General features: G+C 35.7%; 1 protein-coding gene across 1 annotated transcript in view; it reads left to right on the top strand.

Moving 5' to 3' along the window:
• GBE1 (1,4-alpha-glucan branching enzyme 1) overlaps window positions 1-18,933 on the top strand; it is a 260,412-nt gene that overhangs the window by 229,054 nt on the left and 12,425 nt on the right. The window contains exons 13-14 of the mRNA XM_053918274.1: window positions 2,592-2,776; window positions 4,514-4,646. Coding sequence (XP_053774249.1) covers window positions 2,592-2,776; window positions 4,514-4,646 — 318 coding nt within the window. The remainder of the gene's footprint in view (window positions 1-2,591; window positions 2,777-4,513; window positions 4,647-18,933) is intronic.

The following is an 18,933-nucleotide window of genomic DNA, read 5'->3' as shown; positions in this document are numbered from 1 at the left end:
TCCATTGCACCTGCACATGTCATTCCATTACCTTGGAATTTTTGTCCACGTATAAGAGCCTGGCCATTCCTTGTGCTGTATTTCCACGGTACTTACTTCTGAGCAATATGGAGGAGCAATTATAAGTCAGGTCATTAAAACCAGACTGTCTTTGGTCATAGGCCCCACTACGTAATAATTCTTTGTGCCTCAGTTTTCATACCTGTAAACTTGGAACGATAATAGTACATACTTCAAGGTTGTTAAAAATGGAAAGAGATAAGTTATGTGCAATGCACGTGCCTGGCTCATAATGTGCAGGCATTAAGTATTTGCTGCTGCCTCTACTGTGGTACTCATGATGGTCTTCCCCAGAAAAGGCTAAAGGAAGTATTCACTTATTAATATTGGAGCCACCTCAGAGATCTGTGGCCATGGCAAAATAAAAGTATTTTGCCTATAGAAAGCCTGGGTCCAGTTTGTAGGCTACTGTACCTTAGCAACGTCATAGAATTTCTAGTCTCTCTAACATTCTCCACTAGTGGAAACCCCACTACTGCTTGGACGTACTGTGTTCCCTAGACTGGCAGTTCCTCCATTATCAGTGGGGAATGGGCTCCACTGCAGCTCTGGAGGCACCTCACTTTGCCACTCGAATAGATGATGGAGCAAGCTATGCCACGTACACCTGGGGCTGAGTGAGTCCCTCTCCAGACAGAGGCAGGACTCCTAAGTGTAGCAGAGGGACATTCCTAAAGTAAATAGAGACCATAGAGTCAGAAATCTGGTTCCCTCGCCTGTCACATATTGAGCAACAATCATAAAAATATGATTTAGACTGAAATATTTAAATTTAGCAAAATGTTTGTAGATACTTTAACTTTTATAAACATATGTGTTTGGATGCGGTTTTTAGTTTGATGACTATGATCCTGAAAAGCGAAACATAAATTGCAGTGTTTCTTGCAGAGGATACTATTTAAAGAAACTCGACAATAATTATTTCAGATTACATGCTAGCTTATTAGTTTTTATTTGTTGGATTATAAATATACCAGTTTCTTTAAAGTAGAACACGTTTGTCTTGACTATAGTTGATGCGGATCCTGGCCCGTAGGATCCTGTGTTGTGGCAGCAATAGTCAAATACACATGGACTACAGAAACCCTGTGGAGAAAAAGGGACTGTGCGGACACTCTCTCGAGACAGGGCACTGACCCTTGCCTTGACAGGCTTTTGCTGCTTTTCTGGGCACATTACCTTGAGGATGGTCCTCATTTACTATGCACAGCTTCACTTTAGGCCCTTACAGAAAACAAAGGAGAGGATGTTGCTAATTACATAAAAGAGGAAGGGTATTTGCAAATGTAAAGGAAAAAGTGGCTAAGCTGGTTACACTGTCCTTGGAAGGTTTAGCATAGATTTTAGGAAGTTACTTTAAAGATAATGCAGTAAAGATTTGCTGCCTCAATCCAGGCTGAGGGAGTTTTAGCAAAAAGCAAGTCTCAAAGCGGCCTAGGTACACTGAGGGCCTGATTCCCCTTGAGAGAACCTATCTGTGGGTGTGGGTCCTGTGTGCTGGACCTTGCTCCCCGCTGGCCTTTCTGAGTGGGAGCTGGGCCCACGCCATTGCAGAACAGTCTCTTATATATAGTACTTTCTAACTCAAAGGAAGAATTTGTCTTAGAAAATTGTAATGTTAAAGGGTTAAATGAGAATAAATTTTATAAAGTAATGTTGAATTTTTAGGGGAAAGAAAGACGCCGTAAAGAAGAAATCTAACTTGGAAAAAATAAAAGGAGCCAATCTATTAGACAACCAACATTTACATTATTTATCATTTTTTAAGTATTTTTCATTTATGCCTTTCATTGTTAGAACAAGAAATAAATTTAAATGGATTCTCAAACAAGTGTCCCATTTATACACACATATACACACACTTGAAATTAAAGATACACATCTAGTGGTAACACATGTATCTGAGAAAGAAAATGAATAATAAGAGTGATGACTTGGGTTTCTTTAGCCCTGGACGTTTACAGTGTACTTGCCCAATGTGATGAGGCAGAAAGAACTTTGGATTTTATTTAGAAGAACTGCATTTCAGTGGTTGCTTTTCCACTTACTACCTCTGCGAGATTGATCAAATCCCTTAACTGCCCGGAGCTTTGGATTTCTCGTCTGTGAAATGGATATAATGGAGAGTTTCTTTGAGGATCAAAAAATAATGTACATACAAAGGTGTTGGAGATTATAAAGCATTCTACAGATTTCAGAGATTATAGAAATAGAGATTTTAGAAATTACTCAGAGATTTCAGGGCTTATTTCAGAGGTGAAATAAGTATGAGAGAGACATCTGTTCTCAAAAATGGGAACATGTGGCCTGAGTAAAACCGCACCCTGGACTTCTGAGTCCAGATGTGGTCGGTCCTGTTTGTGCTAGAGTGTGCTGTTTCTGGACTACGCTTGTACACTGTTCCCAGGGCACAGTGGTATTAAATCACAACCTAAACTGATTATAAGGACTTTAAAACTATAATTATTGGGTTTTCTTAGTAAGAAATTCTAACATTACTAGGCAGACTTTCTGTTTGTTTCTTAATGCAGGTAATGAATTTGGGCATCCTGAATGGTTAGACTTCCCAAGAAAAGGAAATAACGAGAGTTACCATTATGCCAGGAGGCAGTTTCACTTAACTGATGATGATCTTCTTCGCTATAAGTTTCTAAATGACTTCGACAGGGATATGAATAAACTGGAAGAAAGATATGGTTGGCTTTCAGCTCCACAGGTATGCTCCTTTCTCTAAATGTATGTTGTAGTCACCCATGTTGTGTGTGCTCACAAAAGTAATCGATTTAAGTCTATATTCAGGTCTTTTAAACAGCACTTTATTTTTCAGTGTCTAGTGCTCTGTAACATTCTTCAGGGTGTCAAAACACGCCATTGAAGTGTCTCCAATAGATAATGAAAGTCTCAAATACAGTGCCCTGCTTACTGTCCTGTGTAGTTGTTGTTGTTTAAATTTAGTGATTTTTATTTCAATTGGTTAAAAAAATAAAAGTTCAGCATGGAATCCATTTTGGAAATTGCTGTGGAAACATCTTAACTATTTTGACTTTTTCTTTGTATAAATAGTGATGCTGTCATAAACAAATTACTTCGACAACATGTAGATTTCTTTATTACTTTTTTTCTCCCTTTACTGGTCTCTAACTTGTCATTTCAGTAGATGCCATTATACCTGCATGCTGTTTTACAGTTTTCATGAGCCCGGCTCTCCTCTGGAATTAAAGTCTCAGTTTTCAATAAGTTTTCAAAAATGTAATTAACAGGTGCAAATTTTACACAGGCTTTTTCCCCCTTGCAAAAATTAGCATATATTATCTGTTCTTATAATCCATTTACTTTTTAGTGATGCAGTTTGAAATTACTGTTGATGCATTTTTACTTTGGCGTCTATGACTTTTTTTAATGGTTGAACAAAGGTCCTTATGTATTCAGTAAGATTGGCTACATGACATGAATGCCCTACTCACATTTATTAGTAATGCTATTTCCAGAAGAGAGAGCAAAATGATGCTTCTTTTCAATAGGAACAATGTTGAATACCAAGAGGCAAGCTGTTTACTAGTAGAGCCTTAGTTCCCACTTCTAAATTACCAAGAGTGGTGCTGCTTATATGCATGGAAATAAGTCCTGGCAAATCTGGGAAGAAGATGGTATTGAAAACCAGAGGCTTCTCACTGCCTACTGTCAAACATAATATATAAAATAAGAAAGCGTGTAGCTGTTGTAAATTTTTTCAGAACTTCTCTTTTATTTTATACACACACACACACAAATAATACATATATATATATATATATACACACACAAACACACACATTCATATATGGGAAAGGACTTTATGTTGCCATTGAATCTGACAAAGTTATACAATAATGCAGAGGTTTTAAGGTAACTGTAACTACAGAAACCCAATAATAATAATAATGTCACATTATATTTTGAAAAGTATTATATACCTGATCTCATTAATCTGGAAGTAAAACAAAGGTCTTAGAGAAAATGCACTTATAAGTAGGTCCAATCTATATCTATATCTAAGACATATATAGACATATATAGACATATGTCTAGATATAGATATGGATGTATATAGATATAGATGTATAGCTATAGATATATGTATACAAACACTTTGTATATGTCACAGGTTCTCTGCTCTTACTTAAAACCTGAGCCACAACACTAATCATTGGTGCTTTGTTTGAAGTTGGCGATGGCTGATGACATTTTTATGCTCTTTAGCCGTTTATGCTGTTTAGTTTTTGAGACTTCATTGGCTTAATATTGGAGAGTTTAATATTGGAAAATTGCAACATGTTTAAAAAATACGTTTCTCATTTTTGACTTAATAAATAACAAAGCTATTAATAAAGACACAAACAACTTTTTATAAATAATTCACGTGTGTCAGCATCTAGGTATCATTTAACTGTAGTACATGTGTGAATTCTTTCAGGCCTATGTAAGTGAGAAGCATGAAGCCAATAAGGTCATCGCATTTGAGCGAGCAGGTCTTCTTTTTGTTTTCAACTTCCATCCAAGCAAGAGCTACACTGATTACCGAGTCGGAACAAAGGTGCCAGGGAAATATCCTTTTTGTTGCCAGTGAATGTAACTATGGGCATCATTTTTTTTAATCCTAAGAATAAGGAAGACTAATGCTGATCTTAGTATCAATAGCTCTCAGCTTCCTTATCTGAAAAATGAGAGATTTGAAATAGTTGATCGATAAATCTTTGCTCAGCTCAGTGATACTGAATTAGGATAAGTTTCATTCTGGCTCTTAAAAGTGTGATTCTAGACAGTTTAAAAAATTCTGATCCAGTATGCAAATATAGATGACAATTGTAGTTTTTCTTTATGAAAATATTTTATAAGTTGCCTCTAAGGATTTTGTTCTTTCCCCTTCTCCACTGAGTGAGAGGGCAGGCAGTGGGAGTAAAGAGAGTGTCCTTCCCTTTTCTCTTTCCTTTCTTCTATCATGCAGGACATAGCTCACTTTTCTAAGTCTGAATTGGTAAAGAATTGGGACATGGAAGTCTGAGCAAAGGAAATAGCGGGAAAAATGTTTTTTATATTCTCTGTATTCATTTACTCATTCATTCATTTCCGATGCTTCCTGAGCTCCTGCATGCCAGCCACGGGCTAGGTGCTGTAGATAGGAATTGTCTTAACAAATGCAGTCACTGCCCTCATGAACCTTTTATAGAGATAGAGATAGAGAAAGACAGACATAGAGGTATAAATAACATATATAAGTATAGATATAATATACGATATACATATATTTAATCCTCACCCAAGGATATCTACAGCTTTTAGAGAGAGGGGAAAGGACAGAGAGAAACATCGATATGAGAGAGAAACATTGGTTGGTTATCTCTCATATATGTGCCCTGCATGGGGATTAAACCCACAACCTTTTGCTGTACGCGATGATGCTCTAACCAACTGAGCCACCCAGTCAGGGTCTCATGGACCTTTTAAATTGATGAAGAAGAAAAACTTAGTAATTGTAAGTTGACAACTGTTACAAAAGAAAAAGTACAGTGTATTTTAAGAGATTATAACTCACTAAATCCATGAACAAAAATTCAAGAACTAGCAACAAAGCAGCACAGATTGTTAAGTAGGCAGTAGAAATTATGTTCTTCTCCCCTAGAGCCCTAAAAATGATCAATGTCTGCCATCTGAGCAAGTGCCTGACACCAACATGAAGTCCTGTGTGTCAGGGTCTCTGTCACCACAGGAAGATAAACCCCTGGTTCAAGTGGCTTGAGTAGCAAGGAAAATGTATTTTCCATGTAATAAAAGTCCGGAGGCTGTGCAACCCTAGCGTGGGGGCAGTATCATTGCATTCCCTGATTTATTCTGTCTTTCTCTTTTCAAACTTTCATGATGTCAGCAAAGTCTGAAGCCTGACACCTGTTACAATTGCAAAGCAACAGCCATGTTGCCAAATGTCACCTTCAGCAGAAGGCAAATAGGTATTATTTCTGTCTTTTTCAAGAATGAAGTTGCTTTAGCAAATTTTCTTTTGAATTATGAATGTACAAGGAGGCAGGAAAGGAAAATCAATGCGATAACATTATCTGCACTATAAAAAGCTGTACTGTTAAAGGAAGCAAGTGTTCTCACCCTCATCATATCAGTGAAGATCGCAAACAAATACTAGACCCGTGGCAACTCGTACACGACCTTTCTCCGCTCCAAACTGCTGAAGCAACACCACCAACACTGAATCCTTCTATACCTAATAATGTAATACAATCAAGTTACAATCAAAATATAATCAAACCAAAATACATACATAGAACTCTTGGAATTGTAAGCACTATTCTATACCCTTAAGTGGGGGAGAAGAGATGTATACAACCAAACGATTTTGTAGGCATAATGCAATAAATGGGCAGGGAACAGAAATCTTCCAAGGGAGATCAGAGGACCAGGAAAAGAAAATAAAAATGCAATTGAGTGATTGATTGATGATTTAAGCCTGGTTGGGGTGGGAGAGAAAGGGAGAGCAAGAGTGAGAAAGAGAGGAAGATTGATTTATTGGTTGATGGATCAATTAAGGTTAAGGTTTTTAAGCCAGGAGCTTGAAAAATGGATAAAATTAAAGTAGAAAATTTTGAGGAAGACCAAGTCAGCTGCAGAGAAGCATAGATATCCTTAGATAATGGGCAACACAGTGGATTAATTGGGAGTGACGATCATAAAAAGAAACACTAAGAAGTAGCCTGAAAAGATAGGTCAAGGTGCATAATAGAAGATTTCAGTGCCATATTAATTAGTTTAGGCTTTTTTCCATAGTTTTATGTTGAGTTGCTGAAGGTTTTGAGCTAGGGAGCTACTTGATAAGAATGTACGCTTTAGGAAAAGGCTTACGTACCCAGTGTATAGAAGAGTTTTCTGAGGAGACAGATTGGAAGTACAGATATTAATTAGGAGAAATTGCAGTACATATAAAAGATAATTAGTGCATGAACTAAAGTAATGACAACAGAATACAAAGAGGTATGTGAAGGCCTTTCTTGTAGTGAAGAACTCAGCAATTGTTTGTACATGGAGTGTAGAAGAGAAAATACAAAGTTTTACTTTAAACAATGGGAACAATGGAATGTTATTATTACTAAGTATAGCAAAGCAAAGAGGAATGAACAGGGGAATAGAACATATGAGTTTAATTTAGGATCATTGACAAAGGAATTTCAATAATTATGTTTTTAAGAAGAATCTTGATTCTAAGAGCTGCATTGACCTATCTGAAATCTATATAACTTTAATAAATATTATTAAATAAAATATACAATTGCATAATAGAACCTACACAAAAGTTAATTTTATTTAATGATACAAAGTTACACTGTACCTGAAAGTCTACTTTGGTTTTGGGAAAAAAACCATAAATTGGGTCTTCTGAAATTTAGTGATTTGTCTAATTGTCTATAGGCCCCTGTTAAGCAGAAACTGTTTACATTAGTAAACACTAAATGCTTCACCTTAGTGATCCCTTTCAGAAATGTACCCATTAAAATCTGTAATGATATAGACACCATGGAAAATTGGGCCATGTCTTCCTAGAAGCAGTAGTTGAAGCCTCGGTCATCTGTTGGATCTCTAAGAGAACCTTGAAAAAATATTGTTGGTTCTTTTTCTACAGCGATTTTGTTGTCTAGGGATTTGTGAACACATGGACCTTATCTACTCTTGTAACCTTTCTCATTCCTGTCTTTATGTCAACAACCTATTACTAATCCCCATACATCACTGCTTCCTCTGGAGACATTTGCGTTTTAATGAGTCTCTTTGAATACTCAAGAAGTATGCAAGACCTAATGGACTAAGATATCTAATGGAATAGTTTTGTTATAATGAAGATTTTTGTCTGAGGGGAGGGAAGCAGGAGAGCGTTTCCACCATACTTTAGACCACATCTTCTGACTAGCTCTGTGTTCATCGTGCCGGCTTAAACTCACAGCGAGAACTCAAATCTTCTGGCTTTTATGCTGCACTATACTCCAGTGACCCAGGTCAGTGCAGATATTTATAAATTCCTCCCCATGTAATAACTATCATTAGAACAGCTTCCAGTTCTGGGAATCTCACTATTTCACAAGAAAAAATTCAAGTTTTTGTTTAAGTTTTTATAAATATTTCCTTACCTGTGAATGCATTAGTTCTGTACTCAGACTAATCCCTGTTCTGAATGCCAGCTATACAAATCGGCGTTTAACATGCCCCTCACAGTACCACGCCCTAGTCATTCTTCTTCCAGACCAACTACCTCCAGTTTCTTTCATAGATTCTCATGAAATTTTCCAGACCTCTTACCATCACGTCTCCCTTATGACAATACACCCATCACCGTCCACATTCCCCTTACGTTGTGTCTCCACAGCGAACATCACGGTATTCCGGGGATGGCCCGGCAAGTGCGACGCAGAGCGCGCTGCATCGCCTCCCTGCATCTGATACTGCGCTCTCGTTAAAGTGACGCTAGCTTTGCTGGCAGTCACCACATGTTCGGCCCATATTGCATGTGCATTCAAATAAAAATCTTTAGTTTTTCTTTATATGCACTAGTGCTTCATTGTAGCTCTCTTACTCTTTATTCAGTTAGTAATTTTAACCTAAAATCCCAAATTTAACATGAAATATGAAAAAACATATATTGTTTTTGCCTCTAACCTGTTGCTAGAGAAGATAAAAGGATACTCGAGTAGAACAGCTCTCTGTCATTAATCTGCTATGATGGTACCATAAGCACCAATAAATCTGTCCTCTCAGCTTCTTGTTGTTCTAAGCTTGGCTTTAAGGATATGTTTGCCTTAACATTCTACCAGTCTCATCTTTTCTGGCCTTTCATCTTTCTGACCTTATTCTTACACCTTTAAACAACATTGTAGATAAACATTATACAATCATTTTATATACAGAAATTACAAAAAAAAAAAAAATTAGGCTTCCTAGGTTGGGTCTGCCTTTACAACAGTGGTCTATGCTGCTGGTATTTTCAACTACTAGGCCAGTGAATTGAATAGATTTTCACTGTAGAGAATCCACAGTGGCAAGATGGGATATATTAATGAAGTCAAGGAATTCATCAAATTTTTAATTCCCCAGAAAGCAGGATTTGGTGCCAGAACAAATTTAAAGTTTCTAAAGAAGTCATTTGAACTTCTGTCACTGTGAAATATAAACCTGCAATAGGAAACACGTCTGAATTCTTGAGCAGTTTCATTTTTTTGAACCCACATATCCTGTTTACCAAATAGCGAGGCATCATTTCTCACTCGAATCTGTGAAGAATAGGTGGTGACTGTCTTCCCAAGAAACCGTTGTACAGGGAGCTATTTTGGGGGTAATGCCAGGCAAGGTAGATGAAACACTTGAAGGATGCTTTTAACTACCACTTTAAAGTAAGATGGTATATTTGGAAAGCTCAGAGGTAAGTCTGATTTGTATCACTAAGGTTTGAAAGTGACCTTCACAGTTAGGCCTAAAGGACATAGCATTGTTTCTGTAAAAAGAGTCTCCGGCCATATTCTAGAAAATAAGCAGCAGCAGCAAACATTCATTGCCTATGCACTATCTCACATTGGTGTTTTTGGCTGCTAATCTTCAGTGTAATAATCACCAGTGTTCTTGAATACAGTAGATAGCAGTATGGGTCATGCAGAACTGAGATCTAAATATAATGGGTAAGTGAGCAGGTGATAAGTTTCAAGCTTAGGAGGATAATATACATTTTGCTGATGTGTTATATTTGCTTATGATTTTGCATTGCTTAGCTGTAGAGAAAGCAACAATATGCCCTTTATATTATCAGGAACATTGTATTCCTTCCCTCCTTTTCTTCACTTACAACATTATCAAATCAGCTTCAGATCAGAAGAAAAACTGCTAAGCATCCAAGACAAACTTTTCTTTCTTATTTATTCTAAATAGCACAAATGATGATGCCACATTTTGAGTGTTGTGGGGAGAGTGTCATTATTAGGGGACCTCTTTTGAGGTCCTTCAGTTTATTAGCCATTTTCATTAAGTATCTAGTTTAAGTATTGCCCTATTAGCTAGGTTGTGTAGCCTCGTGTAACAGATCAGTAAACTGAGGTCTTTAACTACCTGACTTTCCTCCAGCTCACACTGACAAAGGTTGAGCAGTGTATTGCAAAGCCTGTGTTCTTTCTACCTCTTCCTCTCTGTTCTTGGATATTGATGTGTGGTTGGTGGTGGTAGCAGTGGAAATATTACTGATAGAGATTTATTTCTGAAATTTTCAAAGTGATTTTGAAATGGTTCTGGGGAGATGGGTAGCAAGAGAAGATTATACACACATTTCATGGTACCATCAAGCTTCTCTGTCATCAGCTACCTACCGTCAGCATTCCACCGTCACCCCTCACAAATTCTTCCCCAGAACAACTTCTCTGTGATGCTTGTCAACATCCTACACAAGGAAAAAAAAGGTAAAACTCAGGCCAATTATTGTGTTTACATTCTAGAGTGGAATACATATGTGTCATGGTGAGTATTCAAAGTTAAACTTCTCTGATGCATCACACCAATTTAAGTCGACTGTATAATATTAAAAGGAAACTTTAAGCCCTCACAGCTTATTTATAAGGTGTGCTTCTTGGTGTATACAGATTCATGTCACTTTGAGGCATAAACACTAAACTCAAATGTTTTTAAATTATTTGTCAGCATGCTGTTGAGGTGGGGATAGAAATGATAGCAGCCCCTTTTCCAATGACGCATCAACAATAGTGAAAGGTTAAGTGGAGCGACCGTGAAGTATAGCTTGTGAAGAATGTGTGAATCCAGGCCAATATATTTAAAGTTAAGGTAAAAGATCAGTAAAGAGTTGGATTTGACCTGAGATTGTTGAAATATTTTCATTAAACTGCTGCAAGGAGTGCTTTTTAAAATGTAAATTTAGGTTCTGACATTTGCAACCTGTACACAGAGTTTTTAATGAGCAAATAAGGTCACTTGGATGATTCACTGGAGTGTGATTGCTGAAGGCAGAGATGTTGCTATGAGTTGCTTCGTTTATAGAAGCCTTTGAAGCCTGGTTATGTAACACTCTGTTTATTAAACCTGTACTTTATGCAGCAAATGCGAACAAAGGACTTACTTCAGGACTAGCTAAATGACATATTCTGTCAAGATTTTATATGTAAAGGTTATTTCTTGACAAAAAAAAAAAAAAGCAGAGTATCTCAACTTAGTGTTCTAGTTTTCCAGGTTATAGACATTTTGGTTTAAAAAAATTAAAAATACAGGGTTTTCTGAAAAGACCTACAACAATGGCTTTGAACAGATGCAAGAATGTTTTTTTCTTGTGTTTCTGTGTGTGTGTCTGCTTTACTCTGTGCTGCAATTTAATGACTGTGGTTTTTATGTGAGCAGACACTGTTAATCCTACTAACAATTTTGTATTTAATATAGGTCTTCCTTTTGTTTCTTTAGCTTCAAAATGATGTACACTCATTGCCTAGGCTAGCCTTCTTTAGTTTCAAGATGGTAGTAATATTTGTAAACATTACCTAGTGGTTGCTCCGACCATTCCTCATTGTTAAACACTGTTCAGCAATCCCTGTAATTTAATGATAATGACAGATGCACACCCCCACCTCCACTGGCGATGAAGAGCTTATGATTTAGTGTCATTTTCTACCCATGAATTTGAGATGAATCACAAAGAAAAACATTTTGCATGATTAAAATATTTCAACTGCTGTAACACTTTTAGATTGGCTTAATATATATTCATAAAACTATAGGCAGTAATGAATAATGAGCAAGCCCTTACTACAAACAAATGGTTTTCGTTTTTTGTGGGTTTTTTTTTTTTTGCTTTGTTTTGTTTTGTTTTGTCTGAATAGCTGAGTGCTGTTCAGTGCTCACTGCTCTGAGATGTTCAGCAGCATCTGCTTTCTTTGCTTCGCAGCCCAGTTGTGCAGAGATGGTCTCCTTTGCTTACGTAAGTTCATCTCACAGTAGCTCAGTCAAGATTTCGTCCTCTATTTCTTGTCCTTCTGTGCAAAAAAGACATCAGAAACATTATTATATTTTTGAAAACAGTACATAATCATTTTATAATTGTAGCACTAATGGGGAAAACATTTGTGCTAGGAAGAGCTACCATTTATTACAAACTTACTGTATGTCTTATACCTCTACCTTACATTCTTTATCTCATTGAGTAAATCTTTTCCTTTCCTAGGGAATAGCGTTGCAAATATGGAAGAAAAAAAAATCTACAATGAAATCACTGGCCTAAAAATTTCACATCTAACCTTTCTTTGAAAATAGTCCTTTATTTAACCACTTCAAAACAGATGGTTTTCTTCCATCTTAAAAAATAAATCTAGTTGTCACCTTGGTATCTTATGCCAGTGTTTGTTTTTTTTTTTTTAAACTAGAGAATGCTGTGTCTAAAATGAATGTCTAATATTGAATGGTAAATTACCTTTTCCTTCTGGATATCAGTAGACATTAGCCTTTTTTTCCAGTAAATACGTCTACCCAACAGAAAGCTGCTTAGATCTTCTATAAGTGAGAAATTTTATTTTCATCATTTTCTGTTAAAGTGTTCTTACTCAGACACCACAGGTCATGAGTCATGTTTCATGTTTCATTTATCTTTGAAAAGGGTACCAGAATAGCCCCAGAAGATTTCTTAAAATTAAGCCATAATGTAATTATTACTGGCTCACTATAATAATTTAAGGGCTTCCAACAATATGTGGATGCTACAGCCAAGGGAAGAGTTTGTTTCTCCAGAGAAAAGTGGAAGAAGGAGAGCCGTGAACAATGTGTTCTTAAAAACAGTGGCTTCAGTATGACCCGGTGTAAGAATTATCTCTAATTCTATTAATGTATTTATTGGCCTAATGATGAAAATATATAATTAACTCCTATTGTATGTGTGAAAGTTATTTATGTTATTAATTATGATTATTTTTGGTTAGTTATTTGGTATCAATTGTTGAATACGGAAAGTATTTTGTAGATGCTACCAAGAAAATTATTTAATGCATAACTTAATTAAGTGCAATCATATTGTCTTTTACTGGGAAACAATAAGTGTCTCATTATCATAGGAACATTACTTAAAACAAATGTATTTTTGTAAAAAATTATAAATATTGCTGTCATTTTTCCCTATGAGCTCTTTATTATTTAGGGAAATAGTTGAATTTCACTTTCTTTTTTTTTAATCTTTATTGTATTTTTCCTGTTACCCTTTAGACCCCTTATATCCCCTCCCCGCAGCCATCCCCACACTGTTGTCCATGTCCATGAGTCCTTTTTCCTTTTTGCTCAATCCCTCCACCCCCTAACTTTCCCCCACAACTTCCCTTCCAACACTCTTCCTTTTTGTTTTTGTTTTTGTTTTTAATTAAGAAACACAAAAGAATAATAAGTTTCACTGGTGGTAGTATGTTTTTCTCTGACTCTGAAACATTTTAATCAGTTTGTTCTCTTACCCTAATATTTTTATCTCCCTAAGGCTAATATAACTTGTATGGCTACTTGTAGTAACAGTAGAATAGTAGATATTTCTGGTTATTATATTGCAAACAGAGAGATTTGTTCTCATTACTAGGATTCATGGGTTCTAGAATAAAACCATCTGATGGTTCAGTTCCATTTGTGTGTGTGTGTGTGTGTGTTTGAAGTCCTCTCACTAATATTTTCTGTGCCTGTGGGAAAATGTTTACTTTGAATACTTTCCCTCACAATTATAAGCGCACAATTATCATAGGTGCACTTATCATAGTTATGGACTATGTGCACAGAAATGCTTGGGAATGATTGGGACTGATGGTGTGTGTGTGCGCATGCACACACCTGCAAGCTTCGCTTTACAATTGCTAGTGTCCTGTTGCTTTAGGGGATGCTAGCCTAGAGCCTTCTCATTCAGCTGTCAGAAGCATGGACTGAGTCCTATAGTTGTATGGTTTCCTACTTGGTCTTAAAAGTTCAAAGAAAAAGAGGAATATACATTAAACTTTTGATATTCCTAATAACTATGATTTCAAATAGAAAAAAAAAGGATATGTCTACTATCAAGGCTAAAACAATAAGGTTTGAGTTTAATTGCTTTAATGTTCATATACTTCGCATTTTTTATCTGGCAGGTAGTGGCAAAGTGGTAGAAAATACTATATGTGCATAACCTGGGCCTGCCAAATTGTGTGTGTGTGTGTGTGTGTGTGTGTGTGTGTGTATGACTTTGACATTTCATTTTGATACTCTGTGTTTAAGTTCAACCTTCTATCTAAAGAAAACTGGCCAGGTCAAGTTGATATTGCAAGTTGTTAAGTATATGCTTACTTTAGTAAACACATAATCATGTAGGTACTTCAATTAAAAATTATATAAAATGTCTATTTCCAAGGTTCAAACCAATCAGAATTATTCCCGAGAATTAATTGCTTCAAACTGACATGCATGTGTTTAATGATTGGGACTTCCTCCAAACAGAAGTAAAAAATATATATATATAATTTTTAAATTTAATTAATTTATTTTTAGAGAGAAGAAGGGAGGGAAAAAGAGAGGGAGAGAAATACCAAAGTGTGGTTGCCTCTTCAGCGTACTCCACCAGGGACCTGGCCTGCAACCCAGGCATGTGCCCTGACTGGGAATTGAACCACCGATCCTTTGGTTCACAGTCCGGTACTCAATCCACTGAGCCACACCAGCCAGGATTTTTAAAATTTCAAGTTAAAACTTATAGTGAAATGGAATTGTGTTAGAATTTTTTGTATTGTGTTCATATATAGTTGTCCCACAAATATGAAAATTTAACACCATCAAAAGAGGGAAGAAAATCAAAGCTCTTTTTTTATGGCAAAGCATTATCAAATTATTTCTTAAAATTTAGGAAAGCATGCATAGATAAAAATCCAAGGAGGATAGTGTAATAGGAAAATAATGAACACCCACTCAATAAATATGACTAATACTAATCTAGGTTGTAGGTAGAGGAGAGGAAGGGGTGGGGAAAAACAAATACCTTATGGAAATTGCATTTAATATTCAAAGACAGAAAACTGTAACAATAACACAGTATGTTAAAAGTTGATAATGCTATGGGAAAAAATAAGGACAAGTGAAAGAGAGTTTGGGGAGGTGTCTAATTTCCAGTTAGTGTGTTCATGCTAGCCTTCGTAATCATTTCAGAAGCTCGAGCAGCAACAACTTAACATTTAAAAAGGTGTCTAGTCCTCAAATAGTTCAATGTACCATCCAATTAAGCTCTAATGTTAAAATTTTTATGTAAGAGGAAAAGTGTTTAGATTCTAGTAAGAACAAAGACATGGGAGTAAGGAATGCAAAAAAGTCATCAAGGAAGAAGAGGCCAAGTTGGGTGGAAAAAGGAAGCTAGAGAATAAATAGATGCACTTTTATATTTTTCATCACTTAAAACAACAGTTTAAATGATCCAGAGTCTACAATAATAATAATAATAACATAAAAAGCAGCTAATAATTAGGCATTTTTTTCAGTGCTAGACCCTGTTTTAAGCACTTGATCTACATTGCCTCAATTAACCATGACAGTTCTCTGATGTAGTACCTCTGTTTTACCAACAAGGAACTGAGCCTCTATGAAGTTCACTAACTTGTTTGGAGGCCCACAGCTGATAATCGGCAGAAGTGGGACTAGAATGTAGTTGTTGGACCCCAAAGCCCATTGATGCTCCCACCATATTGTACTCTTTTAGGGTGCTTTCTCCTACCCCTGTCTGTCTGCAGGAAGTGGTTCAGTGATGCTTACTTCTCATCATTGTCATTATTTTTCAGACTTTGAAGTTTCCAATTATTTTTCCATTTATACATATTACATTAGACTCCACTGAAGACTGTATTCGAGTAAGTTTGAGGAAAGGTGTTTCTTTATAGCCTACGTCAAAATTATTTTGAGTTCAAAAGCACAGTGTTTGTTTAAAAAGGATAGCTGAATCTGCATGGTTGAAACTCATTTTGATGACAAAACGTGGTTAAAAGTTAAATAAAAATCTGTCATTTTTAATTTTACAGTTCTAAATACTTGCTATTGCTTCATCAAATAATTTAATTTACAAGTTCTTTGGGTAATCTTTAATGACACAGAGCAACTATTTTTGAGGAAGATTAGGCTAAACCGTGGGCATGATTTTCCTTTATTATTCTTTCTTGAGTTATTGAGAAACAATGACATTTTTTTAATGTTATGTAATCTTCTAGGACAAAGAAAAGTTCCTAATTAGGTTAAAATATTCTGTAAAGAAGTTAGAGTATAATTTCTGTTTGCACAGAAAAATATGTAGCACTTGATATTTTGTTATTATCAATTTACTATTTACTGTTGTGTGTCATTAAGCATGCCTAAGAATAAGCTGATAATTTGCATGAAAATGCATTTGAAAAGGCATAGCAATCCAGTAATTAATGTGGTAGATAATGATATTTGATCCCTTCATTCTTTGAGGTTTTTTATTGCTATTGTGCATTGTATAGTTTTTAAAAATTTACAGCCAAGGAAGTAAACTTGTGGGAATTGGAGTTAATGTCTTTGTGTCTATTTTATTTTTAAAAGAACGTAGTATTAGGGTATTTTTTAAATTAAAATCAAAGAGTGAAAAAAATTAAATGGATATTTTCCCTTGAAAGTAACATAGTAATAAATGCCACATTGGAACACAATTGTTTTGAAAAATAATTAAAATATCAGAACTCATTTGCAATGAATTTTTAACTTATCATGTATTCTACTTCACAGAAAGATGGAAATGCCTAAATCTCACACACACCCCACCTCACACTGCCACAGACACACATTTATAAAGCGTACAGCAACACCTCACCAGTTTCTGGTACTCCTATGTTTGGAAAGAGACCAGAGAGAGCAACTAAATGGAAGCTAGGCATGATTTAGCCCTATTTATTTTGTAAAAAGGACAAACATATTTGAAATACTATACAGTCATAACCCAAAGTTTTGTGGATTGTAGTGGCCAATAAATGAAAGTTGACGTGTGAAAGATAAAAAAGGGAAGGGCTACACTAGAACATCAGGACAGCCCTGTGCTGGGTCATTATTTTTACACTGTTGCAAACATAATATTCTCTTTGCTTTTCAGCACCTGTTCTGAGTCTACCAGATGTTTATTCCAAGTTCCTTAGAATTTCGGATCTAAAGTTTTCTGCCTTTGATACAGATTCTCTCTTCTGCAGTTACTCAGCTCCCAGAAGTTACTGCAATCGTAAAACATGGATGGGACAATGAAAGGCTCAGATCTGAAAATAGCATACCAGTTTTGTATATATAACCTTTTGAACTCCTTTACCCATTCAACCCACCCCCCAACCCCTGCCAGCCACCACCTTGTCCTCTTTATAATGACCTTGGTTTCTTGTTTTGTTTCTAAATATTTAAATAGTTTTAAATGCTATCCAAATGTGTAGAGATCTATTTGATCTCCTTTTGGGAAAAAAATTTCTATAACAAAATTCCATCATTTTTTCCTACTATATTTTCCCAAATTGAGCAAGGTAAATATTTTGGACCAATATTTTGTATTCACTACTTTCATCAGAGGTTCTCCAATGTACATTTTTTTACCACATTTTAACATGTCTTCAATTGGGATTTATCTTACCATGATTCCGGTGATTGCCATGTTAGTGTTTTGGTTTTTTTTCTTTTTGTTGGAGATTAGATGGAGGGATGGATAGATAGATAGATAGATAGATAGATAGATAGATAGATAGATAGATAGATAGACAGACATATGTAATTCATCTTAAAATCAATGATGTCTTATATCTGAAGACACATGGTGATGCACCAGCTTTGCCATCTTTATGGCCATCGCAGTCCCTGGAGAGGTCCTTCCATTGTCACTCATTTTGAAACCTCAGGGATTGTACCTTATAATTTTTCTTAGCTTCATCAGTGGAAGTGCAGTGAAGTGAGCTTAGTGCAGAATGATATAAATGATAGTACTTCTTACATCAAAATCCTTATACTTTGAACAGACACTTTATCAAGTGGCTGAGCAAACACAGCAGCTTTTGAAGTATTTGAAGAGCCATTGAATTTAAGAGTTTTCATGCCTTCACTGTTCTTTACTCTTATTAGCACAGGTCCTCAGAACATGGCTCTTCCTTGGTTCAAATTTAAGGACATAGATCATAAAATAATGCTTAAACCATCTTACCTATTTCAACCTGTTGATGGATATATCAAATACTTAGGAAGCTCTTGAATTTAAAATAAGAAGAAATCATAATATTTTTAAATGACAGTCAAATGGATAGGGGCCTATTAGATCTCCTTTTTAAAAATCTCTTTAAAATAATTATATCATTTTATTATTCTTTCCCTACTGTATTTTCCCAAGATGGACAAAGAAAATTTTTGCTCCAGTACTTTGTGTTCACTCAATAAAATGACCAAGTGAACCTAATGAACAGGAAAACGGATGTGGAACAAATGCAACAAACTTCATAGACATTCAGACTCCATCGAATTCAGTCCTTTAGTGCCAGTCTTCTAAATTTCATTAGACTGATCATTCAGATGAATGTTATTTTATCTGCTTTTTTTCTTTTTTCTTATTTTTGTTATCTTGTCATGTTCATTATGGCCTCTTTGTTCTGAGATCTCAACTCTAGAGTTAAACAGGAAACTTCACATGAAAACACTTTGCCATGTGTAATAAAAATTGAGACCTTTGGGGGAAAAAAAAACTTTGCCTTATTCTCTGCATCAAATAGCTTTCCCCTGTAGATCTGATCTATATTTGACTAATGTGTGTATTCCAGCTCTTCCACTTTTGTTTCCCCTAATTGGGCATCAACGTCCTTA

The sequence above is a fragment of the Desmodus rotundus genome, chromosome 2 (assembly GCF_022682495.2).
Source record: "Desmodus rotundus isolate HL8 chromosome 2, HLdesRot8A.1, whole genome shotgun sequence".
In the NCBI taxonomy this organism is placed as follows: domain Eukaryota; kingdom Metazoa; phylum Chordata; class Mammalia; order Chiroptera; family Phyllostomidae; genus Desmodus; species Desmodus rotundus.
Note: the sequence above shows the minus strand (reverse complement) of the source record. Positions and strands in the feature narration are given on the sequence as shown.